This window comes from Aythya ferina, assembly GCF_964211825.1.
Source record: "Aythya ferina genome assembly, chromosome: 5".
Classification (NCBI taxonomy): Eukaryota; Metazoa; Chordata; class Aves; order Anseriformes; family Anatidae; genus Aythya; species Aythya ferina.
The window spans coordinates 58,444,222-58,471,275 of NC_140301.1; the positions used below are offsets into that span (position 1 = coordinate 58,444,222).

The window sequence follows — 27,054 nt, forward strand, 5'->3', positions numbered from 1 at the left end:
TAGCCACGTCTGCGACTACTGAGTGGTAGGGACAGACTCAGCCTATCTGTGGAACAGCCAGCTGGGTGTGAGTAGAGACTAGCTGCTGTGTAGAGCACCTTCCTCAGCTTGGGTGTCCATTTTTGCTGGAAAATGTTAAAGCCTGATGTTGCCTGTATTGCTGTCCAGAGCTAATGTTTCTGTGGTCTACAGTACTCAGCAATGGCAGCATGGAGAGATATGGGCCCAAATTTGTGCCAACTAGTGGGATACAGTTCTTATAAGTGCCTGAGTTGCGGGTATGGTTGTGTTGCTGATAGAGGATGCAGAGATTCACCCCGCCAAAGACCGCAGACACCCCCAAGTGTACTTATCTAGTGAGAGCTTAGATGACTGGGTCTTTGGAAGTGGATAATACCAGCATCTCTGAGGTACCTGGAGAGAGAATTCATTTCCTGTACGTCTTTAGTTATCTTTCATAAACATTCTGCATTTGATCTGTCTCTCCTGGGACTCAGAAGTTGCAAACCCAATGTCTTTAAAAAACAAAGAAACTAACAGCGGTCCAAAACCCTCTGAAAAATAAATCTCTCAGTAAGAAACTTACCCCTAAGAATTGCTTTGACCCAGCATTTCCTATGTGTGATATTAAACTCGTTCCTGCACCATCAACAAATTTAAGATCCGGTATCTCAGGGATTGCGGAGCTCAGAAAATCTGCAGGTCTCAAACGAGACTTTCAGATTACACAGGAGGATTTCTTTGTCTCTGGTCACAGGCAATTTACAGCCCCTACCACTGATCTGCAGCCCGGGGGAAAAAGGTCAGTTGGAAAAGCAGGGTTTGGAGTGAGAAGGGCCCTGCTGCTTACAATATCTTCCAGGGACTGGGGGACAATAAGTGTCTCTCCCCACCTAGTGGTCATCGAAAGATTTCTAACAGAGCAGTAGCCTGGATCAGAGGGGTTAGCAGCCTGCTAAAAGTGATGCATTGTGATTTTTTTTTCCATGCTAGCACCGGGAGGAGGTGGTTGCTGTCTATTGTATCCAGCTGAGATGAAAGCAGGGAGAAGGATTTGGTTTCCAATACACTCCTCCTCAAAATATAGGGAGGGTAAGGAACTGAACTGATGGTAGGAAATGATTGTAAGAGATGATCAGGGGGTGGACACTAATGTTTCTTTTCTCCATAATTCACCTGGTGTTGGTTTTGTGGTGAGTGAGAACAAATTTTAAATGTGACAGGAGCAGAAATATCTTCATTGCTTGACGGCTTGTTTGGCCTGGCTGTGGGTAATTCTTTCTGCAAACAATGCGGCATTGGGCGAGGGGAGAGGAACGTGAAATTAAAATGCATGTGGATGTTAAGCAAAGCTGATGCTTGTCTAAATTTGAATAAGGGAGCAAAGAGAGTAAGTAGTGAAAACAAACAGAGTTGTTTGAATTCTTCCCATTCCAGCACCCTAAGGTGTTACCAGTAACACAGAAAAAAATATATGCGGCAAAAATGTGACTGCAGTATTAACACAACGCATTCCACTCCCTTCTCTAAGACTATTCATATGGAGCCTGCATGGCTGTTAAATCATCCTGTTTGGGAAAGCAGTGGGTTTTTTGCTACTCTCCTTTTAGAACAGACCGTGAAACAGAGCAAATAGAGTAACCCGGTGTACCTGCAGCCCCAAAAGTACCTTGCTGTGACTTTGGGCTACTCACATATGGCTCTCTGCCTCAGGGCTAGATGATCTTTCATCATCTTTTCCAGTGCAGTGTTATTCTGTAACTGTGAAATAAGGATAATTATATTTATGTGAAGAAAACTTGGAAAATCAAAGCTGAAATGTGTAATTAAAGACTTCAGTTTCATCGCAAGTGCTGGCTGAGGCCAATTCTCTGCAGGGCCACTCAGTTACCCTTCCCTCTGGCTAGAAGAAACCCAATGGCTGAATCCTCTTGTTCTGCACATAGACAGGAGCAGGGGTCTCAGCTCACGCAGCTGCTCTTTCCCCCAGCAGACTAATTTCCCAGAAAACTCCTACAGAAAATCCCTAGAGCTTAAGCCTGTGCTGAGGTTGTTTTTTTTTTTTTTTTTTTTCCCTCTGAATGCAGAGGCTTGACATGAGCCAAATAGAGCTGCTTTCCCTGGAGTCAGGTGGGGGCTCAGGAGGGGACACCAATTCAAGGAGGGCTGTGTGCAGGGGGCTTAGCTGCATCCTGCATCCCATCATATCGGCCAGCCCCAGCTCAGGAAGCCAGGCTCATCCCATTCACCTTCCTCCTCCTCGGGGAAAGGACATACAGAGCCTGCATATTTCACATCACAGAGATCAGATGCAGGGGAAGGGTCTGTATTTGAATTGATTCTGGCTTTACGTGGCTTGGCCTATAAATACTTGAGGCTCCTGCATGAACGCAGTACCCAGGGTAAAGAAATCTGTGCTTCCCAGTTTCACAGGAAGAGGTTTGTGGTGTGTCCTCAGGTGAGCTGTAGGGCCACCAGCTGGGTGGGGACCCAGGGGCAGCTCCAGTTGCAGCTCCACTAACTCATCCCAGATACCTGCTTCAGCCCTCGCTGATGGACCTTCTCCTCCTGCACACCCCAGTGAGTGTGGGACAGCTGCTGTCCTCTGAGATTTCTTGTAATTCTCCCAAACAGATAGTCTGAACAAGAAGCTGACAAAATAAGTCCTCTTAACTGAGAACTGAACTACTATGAGCTTTACCAGGTTAGTAAAAGCTTCCCTGGACAGGAGATGGACATTTCCCCTGGTAGAAATAGGGTCCCTATTGCTGTGGGCTGTTCCCATGGACTGCCTCCTCTATCTGAGTGAGGTTGTTTTCAATACAGTCCTAAAATAGGAAGGTCATCTGAAAGCCCTGTAGCACCATGATAAGGGGTCAAACTGTCCTGTGGCTCAGGTGAGGAGGTGAGAGAAGTCTGGCAGAGGGTCTCCACGTGCCATGAGGCACTATCTTCCTGAAAGTGTCACGAGCTTGGAATGGGAGAAGGGCAAGATGGATTTCTTCCTTGTCTCAACCATAATTATTATTTTCTCCACTTGATTCTACAGAGACCTTTCATGTTACAGTGGTACAATAAAGCCGATGGAAATAAATGTGCATCTTCCCTCCAGCTCTCTTATCAATACCTTTGTACAACAATAAATAACAGGAAAGCAGAGCTCGCTTGTCAGTGTTACCAGCTGCTATTGCTTTCTTTAAACATACAGTCATATATATTTCAGTCTTCTTTATTGCTGACTTTTCTGAAATAAATAACAGCATGAGATGGGGCTGTGGATGCATTGTCTTACCTAAGACAAGATCTTAAATAAAGACTGCTAAATAAGGTATTACTAACAGTCAGATGTTAGATATCTTGCTTTTTTATTCTTATTTTCTGTAGTTGTTTTATTTTCAGGGTGTGCCAGAGAAACTAGTCAAAAGCAAACTAGGTTGCTAATTAGTCTCAAATTAGGTTATGTTGACAGCTAACCCTAATTTACACTTTGACACATAGACAGGTGGGTGTACTTGTTGACACCTCGTTGGTCTGGCACAGCCCTATAAGCATTGTAGGAGAGAGCATCCCCTTCTCCATCAGCATCCCATTTTCAGGCCCCTGCCTGGTCACAGCTGGTTCTGGCTTGTCTGTGGCCTCTCCTTGACCAGACACCACACTAGTGTCCTGCTGTCCCCAGCAGATGCAACTGTCTTGGTTGAGGCCACTTGCATGTTCCTGGAGTTTTACTTCCCATCATGAGTAGTGTGGACACTTCAGGATCCAACATGCCGTCAGTTTGAGGACAACTTGTTGGGATGTGCTTTTGCAGGCAGGTGCCCATGGAAACCATGTTTTCCTCTCTTGTCATGACTGAAATCAAGATACCCAACATCTGCTCCCTCCCCCTTTCCCAGTCATACTGTCAACGAGGGAAATGAGTTTGGGTTTGGTACAATGTGTTCCTGACGTATCCACTCTGGCTTTTTTTAGTCTCTTTATTTTCCTCCTGGTGTTTATAACAAGATTGTTTAATAATTTGCTCTAGTCTCTTTCCAGACTGACAGTTTTATGGTTCCCCGGCTTCTCATTTTCCACCTTTAAGAGGGAGAAGCACTCTGTTTACCCTCCTGGTATGCGGCACAAGCGATTTCACACGAAGGAGCAGCAAAATGATATTGCATTATGACAACGACTCTGAGTCATCGTGAGGATTAACCAGGAACCACGGCGGCGAGGGGACAGTTGGAATGTAGCAGGTAGCACTGCCCCACCTTTGCAGAGGGTTGTGCGCAGCTGAGCAGTGCCACAAAGTGATGGTGGGGTCAGGATGGCTGCAGAAAGAAAAGAGAATGGCAAGGCCAAGCACTGCAGATACTGGGTTATCAGTGCTGTCCAACAGTGTGGGTGTTTGGCTTTGGGTATTTTGGTGTTTTGGAAGTGCAGTGTTGACTTGGTGCGTGACTCTCCATCTCCCAGCGTGGAAAAGCTAAACTTTCCTTTTCCAGCATGCACTGATGGTCTGAAAGAACTAAAAGGCCAATATATGACATCTAGCATATCCATGTTAATCTCTGGTGTTCAAAAAAAGAAAAGAAAAAAAAAGAAGAAAAAAAACAATGCTGTTGTTTAATAAAAAATAATTAACTTGCCACACATCTTATATGAAAGATTTTTTTTTTTTTTTTTCCTTTTGACATTACTTTGTTGATCTGTTTGGGGGGATTAGGTACTGGGACATGAAGTTTGTGCAAACTTTCTCAATAAGCTATGTTAGTCACAAATATCCCTTAAGAAAACTATTCTGTTCTTGCTGTTGATAACTATATCCTTTTTTATTATTCAGAACACGAGAACACAAGACAAGAGAACAGAGAATCCAGAAGATACCTAGCTTGTAAATAACTTCATAATTTTCCCTTTTTCTGTCTTTGTGTTTACAGAACAAAATGTTTAAATCCAAGTGTACTTTTGCTAGACTGTATCAGTGTTTATAGAGTCTGTTTTTCACAGCTTAGAAAACGAAAGTTCAGGGAAATTCCATCATTCTGGTGGTAATGAATTTCAGATCTAACACCCCTGATGTGTAACAGCACATGAAATATTTGTTCATTTAATGTTGAGCGGGCGTTGTGACGGTATTGTGGTTGTTTCTGAGTTCATTCACTTGAGAAGAATGTTTCTCTCTTTACAGTGCAGAACTGTGGCTCAGCCTGAGCCCCTTGCTATGAAATTTAGGTCCTGTGCATGGGCATACAAGCCGGTACAGTACAGAAAACAAAGCGATGATTGAATTCCCTTGCCTTCAGGAATATTTCAGTGTTTGCAGGATCAACAACTTAATTTATTCTTTTAGAGTAAAAAGTAATGCTAGCGTTGTTAACTACAGTACACACAGTTAACTACAGTACATGGCAAGGTGGTGGATTACAGCCTGCAAAATGAAGAAAAGCACTGAAAATACAGCAACTTCTAATTATCAGTTTTATCTGTACTGTGACAACAACCATGGAAGAAATCTTTGATCTCATAAGAGAGCCAGGATTCCCTTTTTCTTACTTACTGCAATAAACAGGAAGGGGATATTACCTGCTTTCACGCTAATTCCCTAGATAGCACTATTACTTGCTGTGCCATGCAGGGTTACAGAACAGTTTTGCACGACAGACGCTACTTTTTTGGCATAGCTTCTGGAGAAGTAGCGCATGGTTTGTGTCGGTCATGTTCTTATTGTCACTTAATAAAGACTTGTAAAACTGCCCTCCCACATCACGCAGAGCAGTGCATTTGGGGCCAGGTCCCCACCTGGTCTGAAGTGGCCTGGTGAGCTGAGGCTGTGTGAAGGTGATGGCTACAGCCCAGGCTCTTCCCTTGGCCACCTTCCCTGTGCCCCTCTCCTCCCTCTTGGCGTCAGGCTGGGCTGTGTGCCCCCCACACTACCAGCACCCCAGCTTTGTGCTGCCTCTGCTTTGAGCTTAATAAGGCACAAGGGGACATCAGTGGCTCCATGCACAGCTCTGCTCCTGAGAGCCACCGGCAGGAGCACTTCACAGCCTGTTGGGCCAGCTCACCTCTGCACGTTGTTGAGCTGTACATCAAGTTGGGAATGAATGGACAATAAAGTGTATAAACCTGTGCTAAGAGATAAGCAAGATTGCCTAATCAAAACCCTCATTTAATTCCACCGTCTTCTCCTTTTCTTCACACCAGGAGTTTTAGGTAACCTTCAGTGATAGCATTTAGCTTCCTTTTTTTGCTGCATTTCTGCAAAGTTTCTCCATGCTACAGACTTTTGTATTTAAAAATAGTTATTTTTTTTCTCAGTACTAAAGCAGCTGCATCATGTTCCCAAGTCAAATATCCCGATTATTTAAAGCAGATCTCTTCTTCATTCCTTCAGTATTTTGTCAGCAGAAATTAAGTCGATGGAGAAATACGATGGCTGCAAAGTTCAGTTTCCGTATTTCCATTGCAGAGAGCTCTCAGTCAAGTGTCTGCAGTCAAACACTAACTGCAGCCAAGTTCGTATGTTACTGGGGACACCATAAGGGATTCTTGTAGGAGAGACTGAAACTCAGTCATGGAGGTACCCCCTTTTCATTTAAAAAGCAGCTTTGAAAGAAGATTTGTCTGCCAAATCCCTCGTAGTATTGAGAAAGAGAAGTCCTTTGGAAAAACCTATGTGCGTGCTGGTGTGCAGTACATAAATGGATGGAGATCAGCTGCAAAATACACACACCTTGGTTCACGGGGAGGTGACCCAAGAGTAAACTAGAAAAATTCATCCCCTGCTTTGCACATACACAAAGGGTTCAGATCTCTCCATTGCCAGGGGATGGGAGTCCATTAACAGCTCCCAAAGGCAAGCAACAAGCTGCTTGCTGGGGCTAAGATGCCTTTACTTCATTTTTGCTCATTTGAAGGCACTGGTATCACTTGAAGACTAAGAGGCAGCACTGGATAGGAAAAATTTTAAAAGGAAATTCCAGGATATATTCAAGTGTTAACAGGGTGGTGTCTGGGAAAGTGTTTTAAAAGGGGAAATGAGCAACACATCTAAGAAAACAAATGAACATTGATTGAAGATTTGAGGGAGAGGTCTAAGCTGACTGAGGGTGTTGTTTCACTGGCTTCTTTTGTGTTTGCTAGGATGAATTTGGCTCGAATTATATAAATGACAAAAGCAGGTCAAAAGATAATTGTCTGTTTTATTTGTACAGAGCCTGCTCTCGGTGGTTGCTGTTCACAACTAAGACTCAGGAATGGTTTCATCATACAACTAATGAAGACTAATAGTGCAGGTGAATTGTTTTGCATCTGATGTACAGGAATATTTTAAAAATTGTGATGATGTAACTAGGAAATCTGTGCTCATTTTAAAGTTCCAGATGGTTTTGGAATTAACTCTGATTTCCTGAATAAAAATACCTGATGCAGCATCTTCAGAACATCTGTACTTGAATTGTGGCTGTCTTGTCACTTATGGTGACCAAGGTATATAGTTTCTTCTGCTCTTCCAGGAAACGTGATTTACAGTTTTGTACGGTGCACCAAGAGTAGCAAAATGAGAATTAAGTCAGGAAGAGGCAGTCTTGAGTGCTGTGCATGGATTGGGCCTGGATTTGATTAATTGCTTTACATGGAAAGTAGCTCTCACTTTAGCAGTGAAATCGCTGGGTTGCATGTTATCTGGCAAGTCTGCTAACAGTTCACAGAAAGGAACTGAACTCTTGACACCACCTGTCCACTGATGACCGTACAGTTGGATTTTTCCTTCTCAGTCTCTGTTTTCTACATGCACATTGTTTTCTTGGTTGATGCCTGAGGTCTTGGTAAGATTCAGGCTGAACTTCCGTTCAGCTTACTGAGTTTGGGTAGATAGCTCCCCTGGGAAAGGGCAGGGGTGAGCAGAAAAGATGAGCCTGCAGGGCAGCACACCCTCATCTTCCTTCCTTTCTTAAGGATTCTGCACTGGGATAGGGGAGGTCCTCATGTTGCCTTTCAAGAACAGGTTTTTATTTATTTATCGCTTTTCATATGCGGATTCCTATACATACATACACCTATATATACATATTTTTGTGAAAGTACATTTAAATGCATTAATTATATGCTATTTCTCTTTGTTACTATTTGTGACCCTGTAAAAATTAATCTGTGGGCCCTGAACAGTAAACTGGAGTATATCCCACGGCAAATTGCTTGAAGCAGCCAGCCACGATGCAGTGTCTGCAAACACAGTGCATCCTTCTGTGAGCACCTTGCAGTTTGTGTGTGTCTGTGTGTTACACGCAGCCAGGAAAGGACTTTCAACAGATTTCCTGGTGCTCTCATTCACGGACCCCAAACACACTTTCCATGAAAGAAAGTTTTGGTGGAAACTCTGCTTTGCAAAATTCCTGGATGCCTTTTTGCCTTCCTGATGTCAATTTCCAGGAAAGCTTGGTGTAGCCCTTTGTAACATTTGGAAGCAGTGTCGATTAATGTGAGTTACCTGTGTTATATTTGGTTTATTTTCTAAGCCTGGCTGAAAAATGGAACAAATTATTGCAAGGAGACTGGTAAACTCCTGTGGTATAGTGGAACTGCAAGAGATTTTGAACCCCAAGAGGTAATGATCAGAAGGTAAAATCTCAGGTGGAAAAAGAAGAAAAAATTCCAATGATATGTATGTTGTACCAAGCTTTCTAACAATGTGAGTGAGGGGCACCAAAAGCCCAGTATAGAGAGTTATTTGTGCCTGGGCTAGAGGAACCTCAGTGAGCAGGTGCCAGTGGCCAGCCTGGTACATAGGTATGTGGCTCATGCCCATTCCGAGTGCATCTGATTTTGTGCTTGAGCAATGACTGCTAAACATCTTTATCTTTTCTTAATTCTGGTTATTGTTGGATGATTTCTTCTCTGTCTTTTCTCCAGGGAAATGTTAAATTATTCTTTTTTTTATCTCTCCCCCCCCGTCTGTCTACTGGTGTTTATTCCTCCCTGGAAGAAATCCAAGTTTTGTAATTAAGGCACTGGGAACAGTAAGAGGTTTGATCAGTAGATAAAACATAATTATAGCAGACCTGTGAGTCTCTCTGCAGTAAATATTTTAGCACCTTGGGCCAAATCCTCCATTAACACAAGAAGAGTTATTGGACATCACACTGTTTTACACCAACTGGGAATCTGTGCAAAACTGCACAGACAGCTCCAGTGCGGTTCTGTGGGAAAATATCCCCCTTGTCCCTCCCCCCCAAAAAAAACACAAAACAACAACCAAACAAAACCTTATTAAGATGATGAGATGCAATTTTTGTGCCCAACTGGCAGTTCAGATGAAATTTGTTGTTGCTGTTGTTTAGTTAGTTTTTTTGTTTTTCTTTTACATTCTGTGACACACACTTGCTTATCTTTTTTCCCCTGGCTGTTTTTGAACATCCTGAAATAGAATTATATCTGTATAGGTAAAATTTTCAAAACTAATCTCTTTAGTCGCAGTGTTGAGTACGCTGTTTCATAGTTGGCTTGCATATATTAATCAGCCAAGCACTGTAACTTATACCTTAATTGGGGCACTTAGGTGAGGGTATGTGGTAGAAGCATTTTGCAGACAAAAATCTCAGAGCAGGCTGATTTGGAGAACAGCACCAAACTGGCTGACTATTCCCCAAATTTTGCTGTTTCTGGGTATCTTGTTTACCTCCCTGCTGAGGTCCTGAGCCTATTTCCATGCCATAGCTAGTGGCAATTGCTATTTGTGGCCTTCCTGACCAGTGAAAATGCTGTGAAGGGAGGTCAGCCACGTCCCCCAAGGTCTTCCCCAGCTGTGAGCCTTGAGGGAGCCTGACATTAAGTATTATTCACTGAACCAGCAAAGTACCAGATGTTGTCCTGCTGACTCCTCACCCCTCCAGGGTGGATCGAAGGCTGTAGAGGGACATGAAGAAAATTATCTGCCACAGACATGGAAAGAGAAGGACTTCTGGGAAGAACAACCCCCCTGCATGTGATGGAAAATTCTCCAAGGGGACCGAATAGATGAACCATAACACAGTTTGAGAAGCTGTCCCCTCCCCAGGCTATGTTGACAGTCCTTTCAGGTAGTCAAGACCTGATTCCTAAAGGATCTAAAGATTTTACTGCCGAACAAATGAAGTGACCTAGTGGGGAGGATGAGCACCACTTCCAGGTCTCTCCCATGAGCAGAGCTTGTTGTCCTGCTGCTGCCAGATATAGAGGCTAACATGTTTCCAAAGGGAGACCTTTGCTGAAGAAAGAAAGCTGAACAACCAGTTTTCTGCCTTGTCACAGATGGCATTAGGTAGGATCTTACATAAAAATGAACATTCAACCCATTGGGGAACCAACTTCCCCCTGTCCGTCTTCATGCAGTCATTTACAGAAATGATCTGCTTAGTATTTTGGAGGGTGTTCTCCATCTGATTGCATCTCTCTCTGCGGGGGTTGTTCAGAAACTGGAAGGCGTAGAAATCAAGACAAAAGGCAACAAAGATGAAAATCAAAAAGAAAGTGAATTTAAGACCATGAAAATCCTATGGCAATTGCTGCTTGCTTTAAGTTTGTGCCACAACTCCTGCAGGAAGAGTTCTGCAGCAAAGGCAACAGTTGGTAATAGATAGCTTATAGCATAATAGAGAAAACAAATCCCTTGTTATGTCTTGCTTCAAAAGCAGGACCAATAACCTAGTGTATTCCGAGCAAGGACACTGCGACTAACACACTAGAGAGTTTAAAGAAAGCATTGAATAACAATGCAACATTATTAGAATAGGAAGAAAAATAGTCTCATTAAAATGGTATGTCCTAGCCTGATCCTTTATGAAACAAAGGTTCCAGGGAGCTGAGGGTGAAAGGTGAGTCTATAACCCTTCCTGTATTAAGATATAAAACAATTAATATAATACAATATGAAAGAGCTTTCTTTTGTTCTCTAGAAACAAGGTCCAGGGCTCAGCTAGCCCTTCTGGGTGGCCCCTATTCTTATGTGGGGTTGATACAAAAACTCTTACCTCAAGTTTATGTCTGCACTGTGTGCATGATCAAAGAGTGAACTGCAACAATATTTAAAGTCATCGGAAAGCCGCATGTCTATAAAAGAAGTATTTCATTATGATGCAGAGATGCCAAAAGCATCATTTCCCTTCAAGGTTTGCCAACTCAATTGAAATAAGACGTAAAGGATGCATCTGTGCAAAGGCTTGCAGTTATACAGCTGCAAGAGAGGGAAACCAGTTGTTTATTCCTTCAGAAGTCTTGCATTTACAAAAGTAAACAATGCACAGATTGAAAAGGATGTATCCCATACCATACGCAAAGGCTGTCTGCAACTAGCTGTGAGCACACATCATTTTCATACAGGAAAGCTGTGGTTGGCTCTGACCATAAGATTTTGGAAGCAATAATGAGAAAAGATTGTGGCAGCACCAATGCATCTATAAAACATAGTGATGTTCCCATAGAAATATGCTACTGTGGTTAAATACAGACCAAGAAAAAATGTACCCCATGCAGATTTCTTGATCAGATGTTTTTTGGCAGCAGGTAGCAATTAGGAGATATTTTCAGGCGTAAATTAACTTTGTTCGGACTAAGTGGCATTTGTGAGCTAAGAAATGTAAAGCCCAGCCATGCCAAATGCTCAGTTGTCCTCAATCATTTTATTGCATTTCAGTGGTACAATGGCTGTCCAAGGAAGAGTTGACAGTTGTGGGTTGTGTTTGGGATCCACACTCACAAAGAAAAAAATTGTCCATTCTGGCAACACAAGTTTCACAAACAGCAAAGAAGGGCCAAGAAATAAGAAGTGACACTATATCTCTGACGACTTTCATTTTTATAGTATATTTTTGTCCTCTGAGACAGAGCTTGGTTGTACTGATTGAAATGAGATGCTTATTTTCTTGGAACTAAAAAAAGATCAAACTGTCTGCAATTAGAGTTTTCAGTTGTGGGTTTATTATTATTTTATTATTTTTATTTTTTTCATTTAGCTCAAGAACTATTATTGGAAACTGCCAGTAGGAGCTATAGAAAAGACTTGCTACTTCCACCTTGTTATTATATGTATAAGAGTTACCTCTTGCAGAAATGCTTATTGTTTGGCATAGTTCATTTTTGTTTTGTTTTCCTGGAAGCCAAGTGTATCGATAATGAGATTTACTATACTTTTTTTTTTTTTTTTTTCTACTTTGAATCAGTCTTGATGGCAGCTGCTACCCTCAGATTAGTTATTGCAAACAAACAAAGCTTTCAGTTCATATATTTGGCTCAGGGTTCAAAGAGCGACTAGACAAAGTAATGGAGGAAGAACCTGTCAATGGGTACTAAGTGCAAAGAAAGCACTTCTGTTTTAGGAAGCTCCTATACTGCAAAGTATAACAGCTTTGGAGGGTAACCTGACACTGTATTTTCATATACCTGCTACCTTCTTGTATTCCTTCTCATATATCTGTTCTTGGCCAGTATTGGAAAGAGGACAACGGGACTTTCATCTGAGGTAGTAACTCATTTTTTTGTCCTCGTGTTCTTATTCCATGTCATAAAAACACAATGGCTTTTCTGCTTCTAACACCTTTCTTAGCAGCCACACATCTGATTTGTGGAGCTACGTTGGCTCTACATCACAAGAGAAAATAAAACTGCCTCCCTAGCTTGTTGATATGGTAATCTGCTTGCCAAAGGTTGCATGTGAAATGCAAAATGAACAGGATGCATTGAAATGAAGAGTGCAGTTAGGGACATCCCTCTCATCCCCTGCTGCCCTCCCCCCACAGCTGTTTGGAAACTGTCACATTTTGAAAGTAACCATTAAAAATCAAAAAGACGTGTCATAAAACCTCATGAAAATCCTTCTAAAAGCCTAATACTGGTTCACATATTTCATTAAATAACAACCAGAGCAGCGAACCATTTGTGGCTGGCTTGGGTCATGTGAGCTCATTTGTGGCTTGACTTTCTCTTGATGAAATTCCTTGTGAGAGCAGTTCTCAAAGAGAGAAAAACATAAGTTAGTTTCATATATCTGGCTCAATCAGGTTGCCCAAATTATCATTTTTCACTGCTGTCAGGGAATCAGAAACAAGAGGTCAGTGTTATTCCTGCTTGGTACAATCAGGTTGCTTTGGTACAGCAACAGGCAGGACCAACACCTCCTCCACAGGTAAATGGGTTTGATTTGGCTGAAGAAGTACCCAGCTAGTTGTTAGGATGGAAAAGACATATCTGGAGATGACTAAATAAACCTGCACTGAGAGGCTCCTACCCTTACGTGATGCTATCTGTATTAGCCCTGTTCATGTCAGTGGAACTGGAGTGGTGTATGTACATTTGTGTTAGTCTACCTGGAAAATATCCAAGATTTCTAGATAAAATTAATATTTTTCTTCTTCTTCTTCTCAAGTTTGCACTCAAAAATGGAAGTTTGATAATTGAGAAAAACAATTAATCAAAGAACCTTTCAAAAAGGGAAACGGCAACTTAAGATTTGTTGCCATAACAGATGTCTTAAGTTAGTTAGAACAGGTCATCCACGTGAGGAATCCCAGAAGGATGTAAGTAAGGCTCCTCCTATTTTATAAGCGAGTCCACCACTTTTTCTATTATTATTAAGGTCTTCTATGTTCTTTTATAGACATCCTCTCAGCAGGAAGCAGTACTCAGCCTCTGTCTTTGACGGCCCAGGCAGGATTGCGTGCCATCTTTGACACGCTACTCCCTCAGAGCCTGGGAAAGCAGTAAGAAATATGAGATGTCCTGCAAGAATGTGGAAGACATCATCTGTCTTGGAGCTTGGTGAGTTTCCGGCAAAATTTATTTATGGATCAGATTCATAGTAATTCCTCAAATCTGCCATTTGAGAGGCTCCAAACTAAGAAAACTGGAGGAAATTGAAAATCAGCATAGACTGGTGTCACCCTTGCACACAGGTTCTGAGTTATTTGGGGCCTCCTAGCTGAAGGGGAAAGCTTAAGATATCCTCGTGAACCTAGTGAAAATGTCTCCTCAATGCAAAGCAGCTGTCAAAAGCTAACAACAGTAAGCAAGCTGTGTTAGCAAGGGAATAGGGAATAATACAGAAAATCTGGGGGCTTGACAAGTTAATCAAAGCTGGGCAGCAGTTTAAGAAACCTCAGAAGGATATAAAACAGAGCTGCTCAAATGATTTCTAGTGAAAGCTGCTGGATGGATTTAAGTGCTGGAGGCAGTTGGGTCATTTCATCTCCAGGAGGATGGCAAGTTGTACGTGAGTGCTGGGGAGAGGGAATGGGAGTTGCTTTGCAGCACTGAAGTGGGACTGGGGTGATGTTCTGGTCCTCTGCAAGAAGTGGAGCTCCTGTTTCACCTGGGAAGATTTATGGGGCTGAAATGGGGCTTGGCAAAATGAAGAGAAAGAAGGTGTAGGGATAGCTTCTTAAAGAGGGGATAAGAGAAAGAAGATGAAGGGAAATTTCTGGAACCAATGGGGAAGCACACAGGGGTCTATGTGAAGATAGGCTGGTGGAGGAGGGGGCCTACAGTTGGGTTTGGATGCTGAGAAAACAGAGAATACATTTTGCAGCTGGTCCTTCTTCAGTAGAAAATAACTTTATTAGACCTTGCTCCCATCTTGGCAGCATGGGGAGGAGAATAAGGGAGTGTTGCACTTGAATACCTAGCACAGCCCACCAGCAACAAAGAAGCATTTTCAGCATTGTGAAAGGTGCAGAGAGCAGGAATAGAGCAGGAATGACAGGTGAACAAGCATGGGGGTTGGCAAAGCACCAGATTGTGAAGCCAGTGTGACAAACCCCCAGAGAACTGGGAATGCATCAGAGCTGGGTTGTTGCAATGTGGTAATTCATTGTGAACATCTAAGGAAATTATGGAGGTTATTGCCCTGAACAGGTCTTCAGAACATAAAGATGACTCGGAGCTTCAGGATATGGGTGTGTGTTAGTAGGTGGAGTAAAGGAAAACAGAGAAGAAGCTTTGAAAAAAAAAAAAAAAAAAAAAAAAAAAAAAAGAGGAGCTAACACTTTCTACATTGAGTCTCTGTTTGGACTGCACAGAGTGGGATTAGTAAATCTTACTCATTAAAAGCAGAGGTGCACTCTTTACTTTTCAACAACAGGTGAAATTCAGCCTTACAAACAAAGGCAGTGGAGCAACTGGAGACACACCTGCTCTTAGTGTGGTTAAAGTTGCTCTGATCTCTAAAAGAGAGGGTGTTCCTCCCCAGTGTGCCTCTTCACTGATATGATTATGCCAACTCATGAATCACAGTGGTGTATTTACATTTCTGAAATACATAATATTTTGCCTAAGATCTTCCTAGAATTGGTGATAGCTATTACTCATTATATAAAACATGAAAGAGGGAAATGCTTCCTCCTTTGGAAAAACATCATACCCTTAGGTGAGTTTGCTGGTTCATTCAAGTGTAGTGCAGTTTTCAGAATCCATTTTGTTTCTCTATTTACTTGAAAGATAGACAAAAAACTAGGACAAAAAGAAGTGAGAAAACAATTATGTCGGAAAACAACAAATTCAAAACCAGTCTGTTAACTGAATTATCTGTTTACAGGGATATAAATGCCCTTCTGACTCTTTAATATTGACTTGCATTGGTTGTACTAATGCTTAAAATGGAGTCTATGATTCTTCATTATTTGTATTCAATGGCCAGGAGAAGATATCCTGTGGAAAAAAAAATAAAAATATGTTCATTACACTTTGAAAAAGGAGTGTGTTGCTAGGACAGGTAATGTATTTCACTATCGATTCCAGGCATATACCAGACTGAAGACTTGACCCACCTAAATGCTTTCTTGGCCATTCTGGCTGCACATTCAGAGGTGGCTGAGCAAGAAACCAGACCCGTTCCCTCCTTGTGTGTGTGTTACTGACAATGAAGCTGTAGTGTTTCTACTATGCCATGATAGATCTAAATGTGGGCACTGCTGAATCTGTTTTAAGAAAGGTGTGTTGTGATTTTGACATGCTGCTCACACCTTTGCAAATGTGGTTCTTTAAACACATGTCAAAGTCAACACAAAGCTTCCAGAAATAAAATGAAGAGGGTATAGCAGAAAAGAAATATATATATAGGTCTTCAGAGAATGACCTCTGTTTGGAATGGGTATGTTAATTTGAAGGTTGAAGGGCTCGGCTGACTCTGGAAGTGTTTTTTTTTTTTTTTTTTTTTTTTTTTTTTAAACATGAATTTCTTGTTCTCAACAAGAAATACAGCTGTGATAGCCCATGCGAGAAGAGACTGCAGCATAGGGGAATTGCTCACTTTGGGGTCTTTCAGGGTGAAATTGCAGCTCTTGACAGACAGAATTATAGAGAGGACCAAGATGAAGAATTGAGCTTAGGGTCACAGGTGATCCCAAAATAACTGCCAGAAGAGGCAGGTGGAGATTGTTACGTCTAAAAAGAAAGGTTTAAGAGGCAACAGATCAGGAGTTTAAGTGATGAACAGGAGGAAAGCAGAAGGAAAGTGAGGTGAGTAGTGCTATGGGGTGGTGAAATAAAGAAAAGGCTGCAAAAAAGAAAGCAGAGGCAAACTTATCCTGTGGTAGCCAGGAGGATGCAGGGGCTGTTGGAGCCTGGCAAGGAGAGCACTGGTCTCAGGTGAGGGCCAGGACTCTGAAACACAGGGCTCAGAGAAACAGCAGAGCCTGGTGATGCTAACCACCACCTGCCTTTGTTGTCTTCTGCTCTGTTTGTGGAATTGAGTTTGGGAGTTGACTGGAAGGCAGCTGAAATCATGGAAAAAAATGTTGAGACCTGATATGATCAGGACAAAAGAGTGGTTTACAACAGGCAGACAACTCTGCTTTCCAGCATGCAGTATTCTGATCATTCTATGTTTTCTTGTCTTGTTGGCAAAAATCTGCCAGCAGGAGACAACAAATGGCTTTTAGCTTATTGTTTCCTGTAAGGAAAGCATTATTTTTTAAAGATCTCTCCATTAAATCTGCATATTCTTAGATCCTGAAGAAAACAATGTGACTGAGAGTGTGAAAGGGAATTGAACAGCTGAAAATCTCTTTGCAAGGTCCTGCAATGGAGAATATATATTTTAATGTGAAACAGCGATGACAGGAGAGACTTTAGAGAGCTTCAAAGCAAAACCATCCAGGCAGGCAGTCCTGCAGGACTTCAAAACCTTTCATTGAGACAAAGCTTTTTGTACATCAGAGCTTGAAATTCAAATCAAGCAGAGAGCAAGGCAAGCCAACTCTGAGCATTATGCGTTTTACTTGAAGTCCTTAAAGGCTACAGAAGTTTCTCCATCGCTTGCTTGCATTACACACAATTTTCAGTGCTGCTTTGCAGGTGTTCCTTTGCTCTCTTTCTTCCAATTTTGTTAAGCAGTCACACAGATTTGTAGTGCATCACATGTGCTTTTTAAGCTCCTCTTTGGCTGGATTCTCCTTCCCTCCTTCCAGTCTCAAAGGAGGATTTGTGTGAATCTTTGAGATGTAACCCACGTTTTTATTTTTAAAAGCATTGCTTTTCTTATCTTCATGGTCCTAGGGGTCACAAAGGGCTACTTACAAGGTTATCATCAGGCTCACCAGCACAGAATGAAGTCACTCTGGATTATGCAAATCACTTAAATTCAGTTGCTCTTCTCAATGTTTCTCTTTTCTTCTTCTGATGAGTTTTCTTGAATTTATTTTAAAATGATGGGAGGGGAAATGCACGGAAGAGCAAAAAGATCCATGAATCTCTATTAAGGAACCTGAAATAACATTTAATTCTATCCATATAATGCTGGTTTACAGTAAGATATACATTTTGATAGTGAATGCCCAAAGAGCCATCTAATGTAGGCTGCTTCAGCTTGAAGGCAGAGAGGAGACTACACTTCCTTCTGATGAAGGAACAGCTAGGTATTTCAAAGTTGTATCCATGATTATTCTTTGCCACTTTTGATTCAAAGAAATTCTTAAAGCTTGCTTCTAAATTGCTCATATTTTAAACCCTAATTTCAGCCATGCCTTTGTGTGTGTGTGTGCGCTGTTGTAACTGAGGAACCCTATGCTTTATTACCTACACTTCTGGCACAGCTAATCTATGCCAGAGACGGGAAGGGAACTTTGAGTTTGATCGTTGGCTTTGGCCAAACCCAGCAGAGGATGGAGGTGACTCAAGGTTTGGTACTCTGAGGCTTTGCTCTCAGGCATTTGCTCCCAGGGTGCAATATTGAAACCTGCACCTGATGCCCCTCTGTCAAGATAGGATGAGAGCTTGGTAACTGAATGAAAACTAGCCCAATCTCCTCCTTGGTCAATTGTGTAGATAATAATAAAAACCATGTAAAGCTGGCCTGTTTTCACCAGCACCACAGCAGCTGCATGTCCCATTCCCCTGATGAGCTCTTGAGGGGATTTTTGCCCAAGAAGAGCATCCTCATGCCACTGGCAATGGCTGTTGCAGATGTGCAGAAAGCCCCAGCTCCAGAGACTTCTCATGGTCAGGGAGAGTTTTGGTACCTCCAGTCTCAGGTGACATGTGGTGCCCTGCATGGCACTGAGGGGCTGATGGCACCTGGGGGGGCTCACAGGCTCCTGTCCTGGGAACCTGGGGGACTTGCTGCCACAGGGACCTGCTTCCACTTACAATATGACATGACCTGAAATGGGTGGCTTGAAAAAAAGCTGTGCCCATCAGGGGTAAGAGTGGCTTTGCCAGCCAGTTGCAGAGAGTTAAGGCAACCCCCAACAAGAAATAACTCTCCTGTTCTTCAAACAGGACAAGCCAAAGGTCCTGGTTTCAGCTGGGCATGGCATGGCTGAGGGAGTTTTGATTGTATATGTGACTGCTTTCCATTTCCTTGAAAATGGTGAAGGAATAGCCCAAGGTACAGCCATGATTGCTCAGCAGTAGGCTTCTGCTAGGCTACCAGCAGTCACAAAATGCCTGTGGCATTCCCATGCATTTTAATATTCTGTCATTTCATAAACAGATTATTACTGAGTTCTAATCCCAATGTCACTGGTATGCTTTTAACCCGAGGACAGAGGCAAGATTCCTCCAGTGAGAGGCAGTGGCTCCAGAAGCTAAGGTAAAGGAACAAAATGGGACTTATGCATCCTGCTCCTGGCTCTGCTGTAGCTTCACAGTGTAATGCAAAGTCACTGAGGCTCTGGGCAGTTCAGCCATCTGCACAGTGGGGACCACATATGTCTGCAGGAAAAGGCTGTCATTTGCTGATAACCACCTCTGGGTCACCTTTCTGATGAAGCAGGAGTCTGTGGCATCACAGGCTCGAAGAATAGATGTCACAGCACTCCACACAAATGCTTTAATTGCACAAAAATACACAAATACTCCACACTTTGATGGCACCATTTGCAGCAAAATGTGGGAGGATGGCAATTTCTGCTGTGCATCTTCAATTCTGATGCTGTTTCCAGGTCAAGACAAGGCAATGGTCTCTGTGTTTTGCTCTGCTCTGTAGGTGTAAGCTGTTTATCACTTCCATACTGAGTGATACTTCCATACAGCCTTTCCAATGGACAGATGCTCAGCTAGCCATGCGGGATCAGCCTGGCACTGTCCTCTGTTGACACATCTGTTATCTAGGAGGGACAGGGAGCATGCAGCTGTAGGCATCTGGCAGGAGTACTTGCTGAAAGGCAAAGGACCAGAGATGGGCACAAAGAACCTCCTGCCACCTGCAGAAGTGATTCCCACCTCTGGGGTTATTATCTGGGGTTGTTATCTCTGCTGCTGCTCCTGGGATCACAGGTAGCAGTCATCTCAGCATTTTGTACTGTCCAGAGCCAGGCAAAGAGCTTCACCCCACCTTCAGTCAACAGAAAATGTCCTATTGGCCAATGAATTTTTGGTGAAAAAGTTAAATTTCTTTTATTCATTTATTCCTGTGGCTTTTTTTTTTTTCCTTTAATAAAGGACAATTCCATGTTTAGGATAAAGTGACTACAGAAAAGTTAGCCAGCTGAAGATGCTGTTAGTTTTCAGCTTGAATGTCTCCTCAGAAACTATCAAAAAGTGTTACAGAAAAGCTTAAGAAAATAACATTTTGTTTGTTTCTTTGAAATAACTGACCCCAAATTAGCGTTTTTTTTGCTTTCTCTAATGGGTAACCCAGAGGGCCCCCGCCCTATGGCTCCAGTTTGCCATGTGTGGGTTCTGTGCCTCAGGACAAGTCGTTGCAGGGTGCTTCCATCACTGGGACAGACGCAAAAGCTTCCCATGTAGGAGGATGGGGCTCCTTTGTCATAGATGATGTGAGAAAATGCCTTCAGGTCAGCCTGAAGCATAATTCCTCTGCCAATGTAAGAGTTAAAATGTTCCGTACAATGCATTTGTTAGCAGTAGGAGCTGGAGGAATCCTACGTGTATATGCCATGTATTTAGCTATATATAACCAACAGGGGGCATTAGGTTTATGCTGATTAAATGTGCATTTCTGCTCCTAGCAGAGAGAAATCTCAAACTTGCTTGATTGAAAACAGCAGGACTGGAATCCTGTATCCTGCAAATTAGTAAGATTAGGCCCTGTTTTTCCAGAAGATTTATAATTAGTAACTGTATAAGTCTATTATATTTTCTTTGTCTAGCTTATGTCTCACTTGAGATGAAGATAAGTGAGATTGATATAATTAAGATCCAGATGATTTTTGCATGATCTGTAGCTCAAACAGCACTTGAAAAATATGTGTTTCTGGTGCAAATTGGTTTATATTGATGACTTTCAGTTTTCAAACCATAAATTAAAGTAAGGCTGCAATTATATTTTTTTTCTGACAGAAATTAGATTCTGCAATACAGAGTCAACTGCTGCTCTTCATTATGGACAAAACCTTGCCCCGAGCTGTTTGATTACTGAATGCAAAAGGCTGTAGCAAGGAGCTACAGCACAAACACAAATTGTGGTTGCTGAAAATGAAAGTAGCATTTATTACAGAGATAATTACGATGGCTACAACCACTCATACTCCTGTATGTGGGACTCTTTACACATGTTCTGAGGGAGATGTGTGTTTTTGATGCTTATAGCACTGGTTAAAAAGCAACTTTTTCCTCTTCATGTGTGGATTTGGAAAACTGTAGCCTTTTCTGTGCTCTTGCCACACTCAAGCAGTTAGATGGATGTTTTAGGTGAAGTGTTTTCTACTGTCTATGGTTAACCTGAGCTGCATTTGAAATCAAATGCTACACAATTAGGCAGTACGGCTAGGAGAATTGCTTTCATAAAGCAATATCAAAATGAATTGTTGGCTAAAAATGCACAGATGCTCTAAGTTTTGAGAAGTTGATTTAATTACCTTCCTTATGTTAAAATGGGTCTTAAATAACCTAATACCTTTAATTTCTTCCAAAATGAAGTAGCAGTTATGGTTTTGAAATGAAGTAAACAAATGAGTAGCTCTAGCTGTAGCAGAGCTTTTGCCTGCTAGTGCATCTGGGATGCTGTGAGCAATCTTGGTCCCCCATGGTCAGATAAGAGGAATTCTAATTGGATCAGTGGCACACAGCATTTTCCTTCCCCTGAGCTTCTTAATACCCCTATCATAAAAGAAAAGGCAAGAGGAGTCTGGTTCATTTTTATCTAGCAAGAACAAAGGTGGAAGGGATACAACTGAGTATGGCCAGTCCCGTAGCAGAGGTTAGAATTTATGAAGTGAATTTATAAAGTAAAACATATTTTTTTGCCTGAGAAATGGATGCAACTTTGGAAACCTGCAGGTGATAAGGGGAGGAATGTTTCTGTGGCACCTCTCTTTAGATGGTGCCTGAAGCAAGGAGGGTCAGATACTTCCCAAGCTTTTACCCTGATGGTAAGTCCATTCAGTCAGTATGTTCCCCAGGGTGCCCAACCCAAATCTTCTCTGTTGGTAGTGGGAAATTTGTAGTGGTGACATTTCTGAAGTGCCCAGGTTGCTTTGATGTTGCCCCACTGACCTTTAGGGGCTGTGCTGCTCTCTGACCTGATGCAACTCTTCTGCGTGAAGTTGATTTATTTCCACTTCATGAGGGGAAGAAAATCCTGTGCTGGTGCAGAAGGACTTCTCTCCATTTGTGTTCCCTGCATGAGAGAATAGGTGAGTGGTGGTTACAGGGCATTCCCTGGCTGGAGGAAATCCCAAGGAAGGTACAAACACTTGGGTGACCAACTTGCTGCTGCTTGGGGGTTCTGACCTTTGCCTGCTTGCACAGTTTGTTTTGGATCTTAGCAGACAGCTCTGCATTGCTAAATGGGTCCTTGGGGGATCACAAACTGTTCCTTAAGTGCCAACTCTGCATTAGAAGGCCAGGCCAGGCTCCCATCAGCGCACTCTAAGAAGCTGCTTAGTTTTAATTGCTGGTATCAGATTGTAGATTTGCCTTCATGAGTAAATGAAGTGCTTAAAGATGTCAAAGGTTAAGTTACTAAAAGGTAATTGCTCCAATAGCTTCTCCTTGAAATCTGCTCCTATCTCCATATATATCTGACTATCTGCTCAAGGTCAACGGTGATTGTTTGCTACTTTTAAAGCCCAAATGCTCAGAGGTGAGTCTCCCATTCAAGCCTTCAGCACAGGAGGACCATGTAAATGAAAAAAGGAGAGCAGTTAGCTGAGGGGAGGGAGGGTTGGAGCAGATTCACTGACAGAAAGAAATCTGAGGCTCTCTTTCCTCACCTCTTCTGTTCCCCCAGTCTGTTTTTTAGCTAGTGCATTTTAAAGTTCTTAGTCGGGATTTCCAAAGCGTGAAAGAGGGCTAATACATGGGTCTGACTTGAGCTCAGGAGTCAAGTAACAAAATTAAACCCCACTTTGATGCTTGCAGGTCTCTTCCAAAAATGGTCTTGAGTTACTCAGGCCCAAGCCCAGGAACAGCTCCCTGTGCGTGTATGTATGCATTGGTCTTGATGTCTCACTTTGTGCCAGGCCCAGAAGGAGACCCAGGTGTGGTGCAGGCCCTTTGTTGCTCTTGTGCACCTTTCTAAAGCAGTAAGAAGGTCTTGAGGAATGGTTACAGCCTGGCACCATCTGCAGCTGCAGTTTCTGACCAAGTGGTGGAAGCCCTGGTCTCCTGAGGGCTGGGATGCAGTTCTGGTCCAGGATGGGTCCCTGTTGTTCTTCCAGCTGCAGAGACTTGACTTGGTTGAAGGATGATACATATTAGGATCTCTTCCATAGTCCAAAGGTGCTGCAGGCAGTATGAGCTCTGTGGGCTTCAGACTGGCCACTCAATATAAAAACAAAAGTGTGTTTTAGCTTCCATTGCTTACCTGGTGTGTTTATACTCTTAAGGGAAGCAACAGGAACATCTGGAAGTGTGTGTGTGTGTGTATATATATATATGTGTGTATATATATATACGTAAGTTTCATGGTCAATGCCTTGGAACATCCTTTCTTTAAGGCAGTTTAGTGTCCTTCAATATATAACTTCGTATGAGTTACAGTTTAACTACATCTCATCTGTTGGACCTGCTCCTGTTAGTGAAGAGCTGTATTATTCTGTGTATCCAATAAAACAGCAAATTAGAGACACCTTTTCTGTGCTAATCAATTAGTCATGTAAGATGTTACTGTTTTCCAAAGAAGTGCTGGAGTAGCAGCTGTGTCACTTGTTATGAAAGGTTTGTGTGTCAGCAGATTCTGTGTTCATGTTATGGTTTCTGCAGAGCCAGCAGCAAACCCTGATAAAACTTAATGCGAGAAAACATCACCAGGGAGGAGATGGGTTGAGATTAACTGCACTAAAAAGAGGCAATTCCATGCTAAGTTTTTCAAATTATCTGAAGAGTCAACATCTTAACTGAAACCAGGACACAAACATACCAACTTAAGGACTTATTTCTGTGAAAATAAATATGAAAATTTTCACAGAATTAATCTAAAGAAGAAAAAGGAGAGCCATCTAGCACTCATCCTAAGCCTGGGCAGCTAAACTGTGTGAGCCATATTAGCTGTGGGTTCAGGGGAAAACTTACCTGGTCCAAGACTATGTAGCTGATTTAGATGTTTACTGGGGAATCTGTCACTATCCTGCAGATGTTTTGCCTTAGGAGTCAGGAGAAGGGATTCCCTAATCTGTTTTTTCTCTTATTGAAGTTAGATATAAATTGAGGACTAACATGTATGGTAAGGGCAAAGTTCAGCTGCCTTCTGGCATGGGGATCAGTTCCTCTGTTATGTGATGCATCCATGGTTATTTAGTTCTGGTACCCATGAACTGAAATTAAAGCCTGCATGCCAAACTGGTGCCTGTGAAGAGAGTGGGCTTGTACTAAGGGTTGGTGCAAGCATGCGTGTGGTGTCATCCTTCTCTCCACCTTCATCAGGCTGGCAGTGAGAGAATTTGGGTCTGATTGTTGGCAGATTTTTATTTATATATTGATTTATTTACTTATTGCTAGCCTGAATGCTCTGTCTAAATTTTCTACCTATAGAAGAATGCTTTTTTGCTCGTCTCTTGTCAAGCTCAAACTGAACCACCTAGGAACACATACATAGAGGTACAGCACTTCCATTTCTGAAACTTTCTGGCTTTCCAGCAATATAAATTTTAGCAAGTGTGTTTAAATTCAAAATTTACCCCCATGCTGAGTTCTAATGACTATTTCTACCAAAAGCCGTGGCTGAGCTAAGCTCCAGTGTAAGTAATTTCCTTCTCAAAGACAATTTTTAAACAATTCTATATAAATGGTTTAAAATTGAAAGACCCATTGTTCTTAACTGTGTCACTAATATAATAACATTTTTTACCCAAAATGTATAAAATGTTTAACTTAGACTGCCAAATTAGAAGCAAAAGCCATGTTTAAAGCATTTCTATTTTTTAAATCTATAATTTTCAGGACAATTTAATGGCATACATTTATGTCGATGCTTCAGCTGCCAAAAAATCTTGATTTTTTTTTTTCTTCTTTTTTTTTCCTAGGGTACTTGAGGCACATCTCTTAAGCTCTTGGAGACATTCCTACAGAAGTAGAGTGTGATGAAAACCGTGGACTTCTAGTTCTGGAGAAGGCTTTTATGTAGCTCCTGCCTATTCCAGAAGAGGCTCCAGAATGTGATGTCCTTGCACAGAGATGGGGTCGAAGGAAGGGTTGAAGGTAGGAATAAATGTGTTGTCTCTGAGAAGGAGAATAAAGTAAAGCTCTATCTCCAGCCATCCTGCCATGAGCAGTACTTATGGCTCTTTGCTCTGTCCTCCCTCTGGCCAGTGCAGCTTGCCTGGTGGCTTTCCATAAGTGCAGGCTGCTAAGTGTGGAAAGAGAAAAGATTCAATCAAATAAAAGAACCAACATCAGACCTAGGGCCCCAGCTCCTGGAGTCATAGGATTACACATAATTCTAGCTTTAACTTATTTAAACAAACAAACAAAAGTATTTTCACCTGGAAGTACCCCCAGGGGGGAAAAAAAAAAAGCCTGGAAACATGGTCACATAGCTATGAAGCTATCCACATCTGAGTGCAGGAAGCCTGAAAACTAGCTCTGATGAAGCAAATGGCTCCATCTTCCAGCAGGGTGCTTGCTTTCCTCCTGTCCCTTTTGTGGGGTCCTGGGTGCAGAAGAGTGTGGTGTATTTCCAGCTATTCATTTAATAGCACCCCAGCTCCTGTAGGTGGGATTGAGACCTATGGGAGTGCAAAAAGGGATATTATGCTCTTTGGGGTCTCTGTAAGACTTAACCAAGACTTTCATCCACTACTGCCTGACAATTTCTCCATTTTTTTGCTGTTAGGATAACATTTTTTGAGTTTCCCATCGATGAGGCATCTGGGGTTTATTGCTAGTCCAAGCAGTCCAACACCCACCCCATGAGGTGTTTTTTAGCTGGACACTACTTTGAGTACAAAACATATCTGTGGAGATACAACTGTGGATTGTTTCCCAACCTGAACCTTTTCTGTGATGATTCAGCTATTGGCAGAAATAACTCAGAGTATGATTTTTAAGGTAAAGGGATGTTCTGTAATCATATCTTCAGAAGGTTGTTATTTCAGGCATTACTTATTTGTGGAAAGAAATATTTTTCTCCTAAAAATAAATAAATAAAAAAGGCAAGTGGAGGACATCAGTCTGTTTTTCTTGGCTTTCTGTAATTAATCCGGTGATTTCTCTCTGCAAAGTCAGACAATAAATTATTGATTCCAATTGCTTTATTTCTCAGGAAGAAAGGCTGGAAGAGGAAATTGCGTGGGCCCGTAAGAGCCCCCTGTGATTAACCTCACTGCTGACACTTGCTGTCCTTATGCTGGAGTAATGTTTCCTCCCCTTATTCCATGTGCCCTTTTGACCTACTGAGCCATTCACACCATTGACTTCTGTGACTGCATCCAATCTATTCAAACCTCACTCTAGGCAGCTACAAGCTGCCATCCTGTGGTACTGGCCTTACTATTTTATTTTTTTTAGGTTACCTCAGAAGTCTCTGTCTTCCTCACCTTTCCAAACAGAAGTTTGAGATTCCTACCTCTTCTCTCCTGAAGGACGGGACCTGTTTTTCTAGCAGTGAATGTGCTGCAGCATCTGCAAAATTTTCCTTGCAGGATTAGAAATATGAAATCTGTGCCATTGAAGAGAAGGAACTTCCCTGCTTTCCTGCGAGAAGCTCCACAGGCGTCTTGGTTTGGACCTTGCAGAACCTGCCTGGTGCTGTGATAATGGACTTTGAAAGTTTTGGCATGGTTAAATTAGAAGTTACTTGAGGTCATTTCGGAAGCTCTAATGGCTCCCTGTGACTGCACAGCTGGTCTGATGATAACAGAAGCACAGACTTTGCAGGTGAAATATGAAAAACAATGATCATAAAATGAGACTATTCCTCAGGCTTTTCTTCCCAAGCCTCAGATTCTGCTTAAGAAAAGTTTGTGGAAAAGTAAAGTTGGGGTTTCTAAGTCATGTACACCAAAGAGAAGCTATACCTATGTGATAATTACTTCTTCCTTTATGTATGTTCATTGTGACACAGTTTGCAGTTACGTTCCACACAAAGTTTTGTATATGTGTGTGTATATACATCTTTCCCACTTGCTTGCAATGTCTCTGTACCTTTGGCCTGTTACAACTTTGGTGTGCATGCTAGTGAAAATGAAAGGTGTGAAGCAATAA

At 42.1% G+C, this 27,054-nt stretch overlaps 1 protein-coding gene across 6 annotated transcripts in view; it reads left to right on the forward strand.

Annotated features, from left to right (window-relative positions):
- Nucleotides 1-27,054, forward strand: part of LOC311438434 (uncharacterized protein) — a 46,220-nt gene extending 19,166 nt beyond the window's left edge. For 2 of the 6 annotated variants that reach the window (XR_014694091.1, XM_084522828.1), the window contains 3 exons: nucleotides 13,613-13,773; nucleotides 24,876-25,050; nucleotides 26,359-27,054. Coding sequence is in view for 1 of the 6 variants with exons in the window: in XM_084522828.1 (XP_084378954.1) it covers nucleotides 13,613-13,719 (107 nt within the window). In the remaining 5 variants the exon portion in view is untranslated. Of the gene's footprint in view, nucleotides 1-4,038; nucleotides 4,239-4,825; nucleotides 4,877-7,199; nucleotides 7,281-13,612; nucleotides 13,774-14,148; nucleotides 14,221-16,344; nucleotides 16,468-19,019; nucleotides 19,040-24,875; nucleotides 25,051-26,358 lie in introns of those variants that run through there. The other 4 variants (XR_014694090.1, XR_014694092.1, XR_014694093.1 and 1 more) reach the window with 4 other exon arrangements.